At 58.4% G+C, this 14423-nt stretch overlaps 4 protein-coding genes across 4 annotated transcripts, besides 3 other annotated features; all 4 read left to right on the forward strand.

The window, feature by feature from the left end:
* The first annotated feature begins 1069 nt into the window (after positions 1-1069).
* Positions 1070-1394: a repeat region.
* A 340-nt stretch (positions 1395-1734) lies between these two features.
* Positions 1735-2218: a repeat region.
* A 72-nt stretch (positions 2219-2290) lies between these two features.
* Positions 2291-2739: a repeat region.
* Positions 2740-4052: 1313 nt separating this feature from the next.
* Positions 4053-7637, forward strand: LPMP_340760 (NADH-dependent fumarate reductase-like protein; the record flags this gene model as incomplete). Its single annotated transcript, XM_010704200.1, has 1 exon — positions 4053-7637. The coding sequence occupies one exon, from the start codon at positions 4053-4055 to the stop codon at positions 7635-7637; it is 3585 nt and encodes a 1194-aa protein (XP_010702502.1).
* Positions 7638-8435: 798 nt separating this feature from the next.
* On the forward strand, positions 8436-9662 carry LPMP_340770 (hypothetical protein; the record flags this gene model as incomplete). Its single annotated transcript, XM_010704201.1, has 1 exon — positions 8436-9662. The coding sequence occupies one exon, from the start codon at positions 8436-8438 to the stop codon at positions 9660-9662; it is 1227 nt and encodes a 408-aa protein (XP_010702503.1).
* Positions 9663-10925: 1263 nt separating this feature from the next.
* On the forward strand, positions 10926-12524 carry LPMP_340780 (hypothetical protein; the record flags this gene model as incomplete). The annotated part of the gene is made up of 1 exon (XM_010704202.1): positions 10926-12524. One exon carries the CDS (start codon positions 10926-10928, stop codon positions 12522-12524), a length of 1599 nt encoding a protein of 532 aa, XP_010702504.1.
* A 571-nt stretch (positions 12525-13095) lies between these two features.
* On the forward strand, positions 13096-14349 carry LPMP_340790 (hypothetical protein; the record flags this gene model as incomplete). The annotated part of the gene is made up of 1 exon (XM_010704203.1): positions 13096-14349. One exon carries the CDS (start codon positions 13096-13098, stop codon positions 14347-14349), a length of 1254 nt encoding a protein of 417 aa, XP_010702505.1.
* Between the last annotated feature and the right edge of the window lie 74 nt (positions 14350-14423).

The raw sequence follows: 14423 nt of genomic DNA on the forward strand, positions 1-14423 counted from the left end.
CGTATCTCTTTATTGTCACTGTTGCTTTCGCTTTAGCTGCTTGCATTGAATTCACCTCATGTGTGGTAGCCCACTTCCACCACCTCCTCCACTGATATAAGTCAGACTCTCTTTCTGTCTGAAAACGAAATAACAATAAAGTGCGAGCGAGAGAGAGAGAGAGAGAGACGTGCATGTGTGCCTGTGTAGGTGGGTGTGTGTGGGTGGGTGTGGGTGTAAACAAAGCGTATGGTTCTCTCACTCTCTCTCTCTCTCTTTCCCTCTCTCTCTCTCTCTTTTGCGGTCAGTGTTTCTTTTCTTTTTCTTTTCATTTTTGCTTTCGCGTTTGCTTACGACAGAGAGAGAAAATGCTTAGTAATTACCACACGCACGCCAACGAGCAAGCAGAAACGAGGCAGTATTGGTTGTAGTTACGGCGTTGTTGTGCGTGCTCTTGGGCGCCGTCCTCTCGCCAACTTTTCTCCTAGAGATGCTGTTACCAGTTTTACTCAGCCTGCAAGTATGTGTGAGTATGCCTGAGCGTAGTTCAGAATGGGAGGACTATATCAGCGGAAAGGGAAAAAAAGAGAGGGACAAGGGTGTAGATGCGCCCCTCGGTGACGCAGTAGGAAAGCGCATTGACGTAACGCAACGAAATGGTCTAAAGCTGCTGTGTGAGCATCAGGTAAACGAGGGAAACAAGCGCGTGGGGAAGAGGGAGAGAGAGAGCGTGCATCATAAGAACACAATAGAGCATGGAAGAAATGATGGGCAGCGGTAGACAAATTGCACAATGGTGGTTGGCTGCCTGCTTTCCTCCCTCCCTCCCTCCCCCTTCTCCCGGTCCCCAGTCTCCTCTCTTTGCCCTCGTCGGGGCTTCTCACTGCATCTCCTCGCCGTGTACAAGAACGAATACGAAAAAAAAAATTAATCGAAACGCATTTTCTTCCACGTTGTGGTGCGGTCGTCTTCATTAGTGAGATTGTTGTGTGTGTATGTGGAGGTGTACTCCCGATTCCCTGGTGATGCCGACTACCACCACCACCACCCCCTGGTCCGTGGCATCAGGGCTTAGTGCCGACTCGTTGCGGGGGGAACCGAGGGCCTGCAGCAGCCTGTCCTCCCGGGTACGGCTGTGCGAGCGCGTGGGTCAGCGCATTTTGGTGGACGATTCGGCAGATGTACGCACCCATCCACGGCTCTTCCGCTTGTGCCGCGTTGCGGTGAGGCGGAGCGTAATCCTGTGCCTGGCCTGCGCGGTATGCGGTGGCATTGCTGTGGGGCTGAACGATACCCAGCGGTGTTGGTTAGTCGGGCTCCTTGAAATAGCCACAGTGCAGCCCGAGGCATAGGTGAAGTGCGGCTGTATGCGTGCATTTGCGGACCTGCTCGTGTTAGTATAGACACGTTGGCGAAGAAAAATACGCTATGAATTTTGTTGTCCTTTGCCTTCGCCAGCGCGTCTCAGTGTGGACATGTCCTCCTAAGGGTTGGCCATCCTGGTACATTCTCTCTGTCTTTCCCTCACCCTCCTCTTCCCTTGACTCTCGTTTCCCCTACCCATCCACCCCATCCCCGTCTTTTTTTGCTCTCGATGTCTGTGTTGTTGCTGACTGACAGGGACGAAAGGCGAAGGGGAATCGGACGAGGTGCATCATTGGTTCTGGGGTTTGCTTTTTTTTTGGGGGGGGGGGGGGCAGCATATGCCTCTGTGTGTATGCAGTCGTATTTTCCTCTTCACCGCTCCCCTCCTTACCGAATGGACTGAGGGGGCACTGATGCGGGATGCATGACGAGAACGCCTCGAATAATGCCATCAAGTCCACTAGGCTCCAGTGTGAAGACCCTCCCCATCGGATTATGAAATACCGCAACTTGAATCGACTGAGGTCGAAACATGGCATACAGGCAGGGTGCAGGTTCTCAGAGGGCCCTAACCTGAGGCTGGCCGACTTCCTCCTGAAGGTCACCCGGCATGCACCTGCACCACCGTCTGTTACATGCACGACAGACGCCACCACTTCCGCCGAGCAGGACCCTGGACACGGCCGGCTTGGAACGAAGCGTGCAGTTCACCTGTGTGTCTGGCGCCGATCCCGCGGCGCGTATCCGAAGGGACGAGGAGAGTCAAGAAACCCCCGTTAGACGCGTGGCCCGATTCAACTGCACGACGGTTCGTCCCACACGACGAGGATTTCGTTGTGGCGCAACAACAACTCGTGTAAGGTGCGGTGGTGTGTCGAATTTACCGACTTGCTTCTGCCGGAAAGAAACGCTGAACGTAAAGACCCTTTTCCCTTCCCCCCTGGATGACACCTCCGTGTGGTGGCCTCGCAGGGTCCACCATCTCCACTCGGTGGAGGAGCCAAGCAGAGAGCCTCCCCCCTCCTATCTCCGCCCATGCCGAGCCACTTGTCGCTCCTGATGTCGGTGGTCAGGTCCTGGATGGCGTTGCGTTGGAGCGGCCTGCGACAGCGAACACGCTTGTGCCATCCACAGGATGGGGCAAAGTGCCAGCGTGGCTTGAACGCATCTCACCCTGGACCTCGCTGCCCACTGGGGTGGGGCGCCTGAGCCACCGCGAGGCAGACGCACCACATGGCGACCGGCATGGTAGGAGCGCCTGTGAGACGACCTGCGGAGCGGGAGTGGGCAGAGTGTGAGGCAGGGGGTCGTGCCGAGATGACCGAGCCGGCGCATTGCTGCGACGCGTGTGGCCACGGCTGCTTCGCACCGCGCGATGGGGCCTGTGAGAAGCTGCTGTGTAGAGTGGCGTTCCACTCATGCTGTATGACAGGGAATGAACACGCTGACAAAGAACATCATATTACTCCCACTGCAAGCAAAGGGGTAAGTAGAAACAAGTGGAGTAGAAAGGGATGGTTGTAGGCGGCAGGCATAACAGTGAGAAGGGAAATACGCACATGGAGAGCAGATAATGCGCCAGCGTACGTCGGGTGTCCTAACTGTCTTGTTGTACCAGAGCACTGACCAAGCGGATTTCCGCGTCGGAGACCATGAGCTCGTCCTGCACTCATTTCTGGGCATGTGGATACTTGACTAGACGCCGCCTTCCGAGAAGGCACATACAAATGCCTTCGCACCTATACTTGACCCTCATTGCGCGTCTCCAAGTCGTCACCTCCTCCTCTTCTTCACACCACAGACATGAACACTCACACGCCACACAATACTGCCTGCTCTCTCCCTCCTTTTTGGACTCTCTTCAGAGGCGACAGTTGAGATTACGACACTACACGCACACACACGCGGTGAGAAACGAGAGAGAGGGTGAAACGAAACAGCGTTTGGTTGCTGCTTTGTTTTTCTTTCTTGGGGCCCCTGCGCTAAGACGTCAATTCACTTCTTGTTCTTCATACTTGTTTTGGAGCTCTATCCCCCACCCTCCGCTCTCTCTCTCTCATCACATTTCTGCTCCTTTGTTCTTCCGCTGGCTTCCCATGAGCAGTTGAAAACAATCCTTGCACCCTCACTCCTCCGCAAAGCAGTCACTCAACATCAACCCCTCCCCCCCTCTCCCTCGCCCATCGGAACAGGGCCTCCTGCTCTCTTCCTGTTGCAGTTCCTATGTTTGGTGTCCTTTGGTCTTTCTGCTGACGACGTTGTCTCTTATTTGTTGTTGTTTGTTGCTCTCTTCTGCCCTCTTTCGTTATTCGCCAAAAGTCATTTCTTTACTATCTTGCCTGATTGTGTGTGGCGGTGGTGTGGTGTGTGATGTCGGGCTTGCCGTCGAGCGCTCCCACCTCCTCCCCACCCCCTGCTCTCCTCTAGTACTCCATTCGTTGTACTCATACAGTGAGCACGTCGCTACCGCCACTACAAGGAAAAGGTATAACTTCTTCTCGCTCTCGGACATCGTTTCTGTTTTTTCTTTCTCTCTTGTTTACTTTGATTCTAACAAAATGTTATCGCGCTGCTGTTTTGCAAGCGCCGCAGCCTCGCAGTTGCGCTTGCGTCAGCATGCCACCTCCTATACGCAGCGCCGCACCACAGTGGCAACGTCGGCCTCAGCACTGGCGATACTCGCAACGGGGTGCAGCAACTCCCTCAGCATGGGTGCCTCCGCAATGGCGACGCAGCGGCGCTGCACGGTCTCCGACTCGCATACGGGTGCTTCCATAGTCGTCGTGAACCCTGAAAAGGCAGCTCGTGAGCGCGATCGCATTGCTCGCGACCTACTCACCACCAACTTTCCAGAGCTGCATGTCGACCAGCGCTCAGTGCTGTTGTACAAGGATGTGGTGCACACGGTTCCGTACACGCTTTCCATCGCTGTAGACGGCAGTGTCACTCGCCAAGATGCAGATCCTGTTGTGAAGGCCATTCTGAGCAACTGCTTCACCATGGTTGATACGCACCTCAACTCCTTCAATCCGGACAGCGAGGTGTCGAAGGTCAACAGGATGCTGGTGGGCGAGAAGCACGTCATGTCGGAGCATCTCTGCAAGGTGGTCAAATGCTGCGAAGAGATCTACAACATCAGCGGCAGCTGCTTCGACCCGGCCGCTGCACCGCTGGTGCACAGGCTTCGCAATGCCGCTCGCCGACAAGATTCCACCGAGGCGGACTTCATGATCACAGCAGAGGTGGCGGGACGCTTCACCCTGACGAACAGCTTTGCCATCGATGTCAAGGAAGGCACGATCGCACGCAAGCACGAAGACGCGATGCTGGACCTGGGTGGTCTGAACAAGGGCTACACCGTCGACTGCGTGGTGGATCAGCTGAATGCAGCCAAGTTTTCTGACGTGCTGTTTGAGTGGGGCGGCGACTGTCGCGCCTCAGGTGTGAACGTACAGCGCCAGCCGTGGGCAGTCGGCGTTGTGCGTCCGCCATCGGTCGACGAGGTCGTGGCGGCTTCCAAGTCCGGCAAGTCGGTAACGATGAATGCTCACAGTCTCGGGGAACGCTCAGATGAGCCGGCGCAGTCGGCGTCGGCCGCCGACGGGGCAGCCAAGCCTGGGCACAAGACGCTCCTACGCGTCATGTCGCTCAGCAACGAGGCACTCTGCACGAGCGGCGACTACGAGAACGTCCTCTTCGTTAACGCACTTAACCGCGCTGTTTCGAGCACGTATGACTGGCGTCACCGCTGCCTCATTGGACCCTCTCAGGGCGGCCTGGCCCAGGTTAGCGTCAAATGCTATTCCTGCCTCTATGCCGACGCACTCGCCACTGCGAGCTTCGTGAAGCGCAACCCCGTGCCCATACGGTACATGCTCGAGCACTATCGCCGTGATTACAACCGCGTGACCGACTACACTGCCTACACGCGTGAGGGGGAGCGGCTGGCGCACATGTACGAGATCGCGTGCGAGAGCCCGGCCTGCCGGACAGAGCGCATTGCAGGCTCACTGCCAGCGCGGGTAGTCGTGATCGGCGGCGGCCTTGCCGGGTGTGCCGCTGCGATTGAGGCAGCCAGCTGCGGTGCCACCGTGATTCTCCTAGAGAAGGGAGCGCGACTGGGTGGCAATAGTGCCAAGGCCACGTCTGGCATCAACGCCTGGGGCACCCGCACGCAGGCCGTGAATCACGTTCTCGACAACTGCAAGTTCTTTGAACGTGACACGTTCCTCTCCGGTAAGGGTGGTCACTGCGACCCAGGGCTTGTGCGCACCCTCTCTGTAAAGTCTGCCGAGGCAATTAGCTGGCTCGAGTCCTTTGGCATTCCGCTAACCGCCCTCTACCAACTTGGTGGGGCGAGCCGCCCGCGCTGCCACCGCGCACCAGATCAAAAGGACGGCGCCCCGGTGCCCATTGGCTTCACAATCATGCGTCACCTGGAGAACTACATCCGCACCAAGCTGCAGGGAAAGGTGACCATCTTGTGCGAAACGGCGGTGGTGAGCCTCCTACACGACGTGAGTGCGATGCCGGACGGCAGCCGCGAGATTCGCGTGCGCGGTGTCCGCTACAAGTCGACGAGCGATGCGTCGGAGGCGGTGATCGATCTGCCGGCGGACGCCGTCGTGCTTGCCACCGGCGGCTTCTCGAACGACCACACGGCCAACTCGCTTCTGCAGCAGTACGCACCGCAACTATCCTCCTTCCCCACAACCAACGGCGTGTGGGCCACAGGCGATGGCGTCAAGGCGGCGCGTGAGCTTGGCGTAAAGCTTGTCGACATGGACAAGGTGCAGCTGCACCCGACCGGCCTGCTGGACCCGAAGGATCCGTCGAATCGCACCAAGTACCTCGGCCCCGAGGCGCTGCGTGGCTCCGGCGGCGTGCTGCTGAACAAGAACGGCGAGCGCTTTGTGAACGAGCTGGACCTGCGCTCCGTCGTGTCGCAGGCGATTATTGAGCAGAACAACGTCTACCCCGGGTCCGGCGGCAGCAAATTCGCATACTGTGTGCTGAATGAGGCCGCGGCGAAGCTCTTTGGAAAGAACGCCCTCACATACTACTGGAAATCGCAGGGCCTCTTCACCCGTGTAGACGACATAAAAGCGCTCGCGGAGCTCATCGGCTGCTCGGTTGACAACCTGCATCGCACTCTCGAGACATACGAACACCAGAGCACCGCGAAGGTGGCCTGCCCGCTGACTGGCAAACTTGTGTTTCCTAGTGTGGTGGGCACCAGTGGCCCCTATTACGTGGCGTACGTCACGCCGTCGATTCACTACACCATGGGCGGCTGCTCCATCTCACCGGCGGCGGAGCTGCTCATGGAGGATCACTCCGTCAACATCTTCGAAGACATGCGCCCTATTCTTGGTCTCTTCGGCGCTGGCGAGGTGACTGGCGGCGTGCACGGCCGCAACCGTCTCGGCGGCAACTCTCTTTTGGAGTGCGTCGTTTTCGGCAAGATCGCTGGCGACCGCGCGGCTACAATTCTGCAGAAGGAGAAGTACGGGCTCAGCAAGGACAAGTGGGCGCCGGTGGTGGTGCGGGAGACGAGGGCAAGTGACCAGTTCGGTGTCGGCTCGCGCGTGCTGCACTTCAACCTGCCCGGTGCGACACAAACATCCGGACTGACCGTCGGCGAGTTCATCAGCATCCGCGGTGACTGGGACGGCCAGCAGCTGATCGGCTACTACAGCCCCATCAGCATGCCCGATGACAAGGGCCGCATTTCAATTCTGGCACGTGGTGACAAGGGCAACCTGCAGGAATGGGTCTCGTCCATGCGTCCTGGCGACTCAGTCGAGATGAAGGCCTGCGGCGGCCTCCGTATCGAGCTCAAGCCTCAGCAGAAGCAGATGATCTACCGCAAGACGGTCATCCGAAAACTGGCCCTCATCGCCGGTGGCTCCGGTGTGGCACCGATGCTGCAGATTATCAAGGCCGCGCTCAGTCGCCCCTATGTGGACAGCATAGAGACGATCCGTCTAGTGTACGCCGCCGAGGACGAGTATGAACTGACCTACCGCTCATTGCTGAAGAAGTACCGCACCGACAACACGGAGAAGTTCGACTGCGACTTCGTGCTCAACAACCCTCCCGAAGGTTGGACGGAGGGTGTGGGCTACGTCGACCGCGCCACGCTGCAGAGTTTTCTCCCGCCTCCGTCGAAGGGCCTGCTGGTAGCCATTTGCGGCCCACCGGTGATGCAGCACTCCGTTGTGGCGGACCTGCTGGCACTAGGCTATAGCGCCGAGACGGTGCGCACGGTGGATGAGGATCGCATGCTCTAGGCAGTGGACCAACCCACTCCTTGCTGCTGCAAAGGCCACACAACCCCCTGCGCACACTCGTGTGTGGGTGTGTGTGTGTGTGCGTGTGTGTCCGTATGTTGTACTGTTTCAGTGCAGATTAGGAGACTTCTTATTTCCCCAGGTAAGCGCCTCTTCCTCTCCGTGTCGCGCGTGCGCTAGTACCGGTTAACCTGTACACGCGTGCTAGCTCACAGAAATGACAGACATCTCTCTAATGCTCATCGGCCGGCATTTTTCTCTTCACTCGATTTGGTCTGCGCGCGCCTTTGTAAGTGAGGTTGTTTCCTTTCTCACGATGTTGCTCTCTCTCTCTCGGTCTCCAGTGTCACTGATCTCAAGCGAAAGGGGATGTGTACGAATGCATGCACACACACGCACACAAATGCACGCAGACATGCATGAGCAGTGAACACCTTCAGTGACTTCGGCCTCCGTCTCCTCAACCCTTTGCCGTCCTCGTGAACTTCCCCTTTGGACCCACCCTTCCTCCCTCCCACCTCTCACCGCCACCATCCCGCCATGGTATACTGCCACCCTCTACTTTGCAACCCACCATGCAGCGAGCTCAGCAACAGACCAAACATCACACAAGGGAGGCAACCTGCAGCGAACTGTACAAGTGACACTGGACCACAGACAGAAAGTAGCATCGACCCTCCCTTTCTTTTTTACTTATAGAACGCACCTATTGTTCTTTTCCCACCACCACCACCACCCCATTTGAAGAACAACACGCACACGCGCGCACGACTACCTCTCTACGTGTGCTGGATCAAGATGGAGATCACTCACTTAATCGCGGTGGTGTTTTTCAACAGGGTTGCCTTGCAGTATGCCCTGTGGGCGAGCCTCCTGCTCGCCCCGCTCTACGCATTTGCATTGAAACCGCTTGTCCGAAGGTGCCGACGGTGTGCAGCGATGAAGGTTGCGACGGCTGCTGCGGAGGGAACTGCTTTGCCACCAGCAGCAGCTAGCACGCTGCACAACCCCCCCGTACGGCCCTCCGCCGCCAGCTCGAAAAGGCTCCTCTCGTCCGTGCTAGCTGGTGCCACACCAGCGCCCTTCATGCCCATCTTCGGCACCTCTGCAACAGCGACGTCGTCTTTTCAGGCACGTAGTAGCATCGGTGCGCCGTTCTCTCCTCTCGCACCGCAAGACTTGACACCTAACAGGCACGGTTCAGCGTGCTCGCTAGAAGCCACTGGAACAGCAGTGACGCTAGAGGAAGCGGAATGCCGCTCGCCGACACAGAGCTTTATGTCGGCGCTGCGCTGGCACGTGCGGCAACGGGGCGCGACTCTCTTCAACGGTGGCGCCAGCGCCTTGGGCAATGCCCTGGGGTCGGGCGAAGTGTACTGCCAGCGCCTGCAGAAGCAGTATGATAAGCTCAACATCACAGACGCCTCCTTGGAGGCGCTCTACCTTCGGCCTACGTTCCAGGAGTGGTATGCGGTGAATCGGGAGGAGCTCCTGCGCGAGGTGCGACTTCGCGAGTCATTCGCCAAATGGCGCAGCGTCGCGACGGCCTTTGTGCTTGTTGTGGCCTTATTGCTGCTGCCGGCGTACAGTTTCAGCACGCAGACCAACGCCATGCAGTGGGCATTGCCCTTGACAGAGGCTGGCAACGAGGCTACTGTCGCCACCGCTCCGCTGGCGCAGCTTTTGACTACACGTCTGTACCACATCCAGTCTCGGGAGTCGACGCCTCTGGTCGCTACCAGGGCGGCGCTGTCCTCCTCTCTCGCTGGTGCAGGCCCCTGGGCGATGGCTACGGCCGCGGTAAAGGCTTTAGAGTACGTGAGCGTCGTTGCTGCCGCGTGCGCACTCGTGACGAGCTGCTTTATGCCGCGCGAGAGCTGCGCCACCGCGTCTGTTGCGCTTGTGTCGTTTCTCCTTCTCGTGATGGAATCGGCGCTGGTACCGGGGGCAGTGGTGAGGGTTGGGCTGGGGTTTCTCGTCGTGTTTGCAATCGTCATGATGAGTATTTATCGCGCTGCTGCGTAGGGGTACGCTCTTCTCGGGAAGAAGAACGATGCAAAGGAAAAAAAATAAAAAGCGAAGCGTTGTAGCCTCAGCACTGCCCATCTGTGTACTGTTGCTGGTCCCACTCCGTGTTCCTGAAATGTGAGCGTGTGTGTGTGTGTGTGTGTGTGTGCTTGAAACCGTGACTGTATCTTGGTGTGTCTTGTCGTGTGTACCGTGTGCTCACTGTCGACCCGGCCTCAGTGCCAGCCGCAACCGGCGTTTCACAGGGAGGTAGGGGGAGGTGCATCGGAGTGCAAACTGGATAGGCTGTACGCGCCCCTACACCGGTCTCGCAACGCGTGGCCAGAGATGACGCGTAGACGAGAGCGGAGGACGCAAAAGAGAGAAACGGTGGAAAGAGCGAATCAAAAGGCAACACCAAACAATCGGGGGATTACGGATTGCGATAGAAAGTGGACAGAAAGAGAGAGAGCGCGAGCGAGACGGCGGGTTTATTTGGACACCAACGGTGCGGTCTGATTCGGCCCTCCTCTCAAGGCACTGCGGTGAGAAGAGGGAGCGAAGTGCTGTGCACTCTCCGTTGTGCTATTCATCTACTCGTCACGCCCCCATGTGCGGCGCCATCCACGATGATGATGCCCGCCTAAGTCTCCTACTACTCCTCTCCACATTTTCCCCCTCACCGCTGACTCACTCAGTGGTCTAGTGCACCATCGCGCCAGTTTCTCACACCACTTACGCACACACACACACACACACACACACACACACACACACACACACACACACACACACACACACACACACACCGAGCCACACTACACTAAAGTGCATCCCCGCCCATTCTCTCTATCCCTTACACATTTGCGCATATACACAACAGTATGTCATTATAGACGTGACACAGCGCAACGGACTGCATGCATTGACCTTCTTTATCGTTTGTTCGTCCTTCTCGCTCCAGCCCCTTTTTTCGCCGCGCTTTTCCCCTTTCTCGGTGGGTGTGTGCCTCTTTTCAGACTGACCGACGGCAATGCCTGTATCATGGATCACAAGTTTTCAAAGTCCCAGTACTTCGTCAGTTGCTCGATAACCCTCCTCTATGTGGGGCTGATTGCAGCGGCCTACTTTGACATATCGACGTGCCCGTACGTGTATGACCGGCCAGCGTCCTCGGCGCCGCTGAGGGGGCCGGACGTGAAGCAAGTCTGCAGTGATGCGGCTGACATTCATCGTTCCCTCTTCGCCTCCCTCGCCGTGGAAGGGGGTTTCTCATGCCACATGGTAGACATCATTGTCTGGGCCTACGTTGTCGGCCTGCTTATCTTCATGTCGTACAAGTACATCGTATACCGCCTGCAAGGATTTCACTACTTCTTTCTCGACTATTGCTACTTCCACAACTCCGGGCTGCTGTGCTTTCTGTTATGGCGGCTCGTCGATGTCAAGTGGTCGGAGAAACCCATCATCTCGTGGTCATCACACAGGCCTTCGTGGGGAGGGTTGCATGGGGACGGTGACAATGGGACCAACGTTGCGATGGGCACCGCCGTTTCGGCGGTGATTAATCAGACGTACCGGCATCCAATCCTTACCAGCACGCCGATCCGCGGGGAGTCCTGGGTTCGCCTCATTGTTCCCTCAGTTACTCGCAATTACCGTTTTGACGGTGTGTACCTGCCGGTCTCGTTCGATATCCTTACGTGCGGTTACGTGGTGGCCCATCTGACGGAGACCGAAGTTATCTCCTCCTTCGTGGTCTTCTTCACGCTATTGGCCGGTACCTTCGGCCCCATACTCGGGGCGATCCTCATGTGGCGCAATGCGCTCTTGTTTCACTCCTTCGACCGCATGTCCTCCTGCTACCTTCACCTCGCACCCGGTATCGTCCAGAGTCTGCTGCTGCACCGCCTGTTCACGTCGGCGCGGCGTGAGATCGAGAGCGTGGATGCCGGGCAGCTCTACGAAGACGTCACCGGGATCGCAAAGCAGCTCAACGTCCCCGTCGACAGCCTGCTGCCGAGCGTGCACACACTCATGTGTAGCATGAGTGACGCATCAGCAGCAGCGGCAGAGAACGCTACGACGAATGTGGGCAACACACATCGTGGCCCGGCGCGGCTGATTTCGTCCGTCTTTTCAACCCTCACAGCGAAGCAGCAGCAACTGCGGTTCACCCAGTACGCTGCCACGCACCAGCTTGAAGCCCTCTGCGGCTACGGCACGCTCTGCTACGACCTGCGGCGCGCCGTTACCTACGGAAACCTGCTGCGGCTGCACTTTATCATGTTCTGTGTCTGGCAGGCCTTCTACCACACTTTCAACGAGTGGCGCAGGCACGCACGCGTGCGACGGTGGAAAAAGCGTCTGGCGAAGCTCGAGAGACAGGAAAGAAAGTTCACGCAGATCACCGGTGCCACGGAGACGGACGCGGTGCTGCTGCATCCGGCTGCCGTAATGAGCGAGGGCGGCGCCGGCAGTCCAGCTGAGCGCATGACCTCATACACGTGGATGATGGCGCACCCACCTGGCGGCCGCAAGGGCATTCTTGCGCGCTTCGTCCTGCTGTTTGGTGAGAGTCGCCTGCCCACCACGGTGATGTTCCAAGCGACACAGCTGCTTCTCCACGTGTTCTTCTTCACCTGCAGCTACCCCGTCATCCACGTTTGTTTTCACTACACACTGAGCGCGTGGCCGCTGCTGGCGCTGGTGCTGGTTTTCGGGTGCCTGTGCGTGTACAACGCGGCGTGCGTGAACCACAAGTGGATCTTGAAGCTGCAGCAGATTGCGTCGAAAGCAATGGAGGCGGAGTCGCAGGACGAGCTTACCAAGTCGATGGCACAGGCCACTGCTAAAGCAGCGACGAAGAAGGTGCAGTAGTATGCGCGTCGCCGTGAGAAAGGCGCTGGTTGTGTCTCTGCGTGTTTCTGTAGCTCCCCCCTCCCCTCCCCTCCCCTCCCCTCCCCCTTTACGTTGTGTAAAGTAGCACTTCTGAATTATTCTCCCCTTCCACTGTTGTGTTGCTTTGATCAATGCCAGTCTTCTCTCAGCGCTGGAGGGATTTTACTGAGGTGCTCCGGGAGCGCCGTCGCGCTGCCGCCGTCAGTTCTGCAGACCCACATCATCCAAGGCACAGTCAGCACGTCACACAAGAAAAGCGTGGATAGGCGAAGAGGAAATGGATGATCCGCACAAAACCACCATCGCGAAAGGCTCGAGCGTCCGCAGAACGCGTGACACCCCGACGTTTGCAGCTGAAAAGCGCAGCTTTGGGCAACCGCCCCACCCCTCATTTCAACCTCCACAAGCAAGCTTCGCCTCGTCCCTCTCCACTCGCGTCCACACTAACAGCACTCCGTAAAAACGCAAAAAGCCATCAGGGCGCATTCTTTCCGTCAAGTTTGACTAACCTCATTTGCTCACAGAAGTACTCGAGATTCGAGTGGCTGTCATGAAGCGCAGCTACCGAGACAACAAGCCCCGCTTTCACAAGCATCGGCAAGGCAAGATGCTCCTGCCGCACAACCACCTTGCTGGGTTGTTCTTTACAGTGAACCCTCGCCAGGAACCGCGCGCGCAGCGGGAGGCGCAGCTGTACCTGTCCACACTCACCTCCGACCTGGAGGCCGCGCATAAGGCGTTCATCAAATGCAGCCACGTCACCCCCGGCACCACAGACCTCGCCGCCGGCCGCTGCAGCAGCGACCAGGTCAATGCCACCGCTTCCCCGCCGTCCGCCTCGCTGTCGAGCCTCCTCGCAGCAGAGCTGGCCGCCTGCAGCACGCAGGACGCGCACAGGAACAGGTTTAACGCAGCGAAGCGGTCGCGCGCGGAGGACGATGAGGCCGACGACTCGCCAGGTGACGACGATGCTGACAGCAAGCCAGGCCGCAGCGACAGCCGCCGTGACGCGCCGCAGCGGGGCAGCGAATGGTTTGCGCCGCTAGAGACTGGCTGCAAAGGGTACCTCTTCCTCAACGTGCCAACTGTGAATGCCACGGTGACCTGCCCAACGTGCCACGCCGCTCCTGACCTCGCCACTGCAGCAGCCAGGGAAAGCGACCCAGTGCCGTCGACAACAGAGGCGGACGCGTTGACGCCACACACGATTGTAGTGAACCCCCTTGTCTCTCGCATCACGGAGCGCATTTTCGACGACCTCGCCGCCAATCCCCGGCCGATCTTCCGCAACTGCTTTCGATTGATGCCGGTCGAGCTGACTTGCTGCCCCACACTCCCAGAGATGCAAACGGCGCTGCGCAAGCTGCTAGCCCTCCACTTCGCAGCGGAGACAGTCGACAGCACCGTTGCGGCAGGTGAGCGGGTGGACTTCGCGCTGCACATTCCGCTGCCCTCCTGGGGCGCCGACCGGCCGCGCCGCACGATGCACACCATCGCGCTACAGCTGACTGTCAAGAACAACACGAGCGTCGAGAAGAAGAAGGGCGCCATTGTGTCCGCGCTTACGGCCGCGATTCCAGCCAACCGCTTCGTTGTAATCGCGCAGCCGTCGCAGAAGACGAGGTACACGGTGGAGGCGACCGTCTGCATTTTCGTGGCGCACGCAACGTGCGCCATGGGTGTGCAGCGCCGCGCAACCGAGCGGCACGGCTTCAACCTGCACGCCGCTGGCGCGGACGCGTTTGTCTTAACCAGCGCCGTTCAAGTCTCCAAAGATAAGCGGCGCACCGCCCAGCGCGACTAAAAACCACCCAGCACGCTGAGGCGATTTTCGGCCCCCCTTGCGGCTGGGGCCGCGGGCACGTGGGCGGTCGGGGA

Source organism: Leishmania panamensis (assembly GCF_000755165.1).
Source record: "Leishmania panamensis strain MHOM/PA/94/PSC-1 chromosome 34 sequence".
NCBI lineage: Eukaryota > Euglenozoa > Kinetoplastea > Trypanosomatida > Trypanosomatidae > Leishmania > Leishmania panamensis.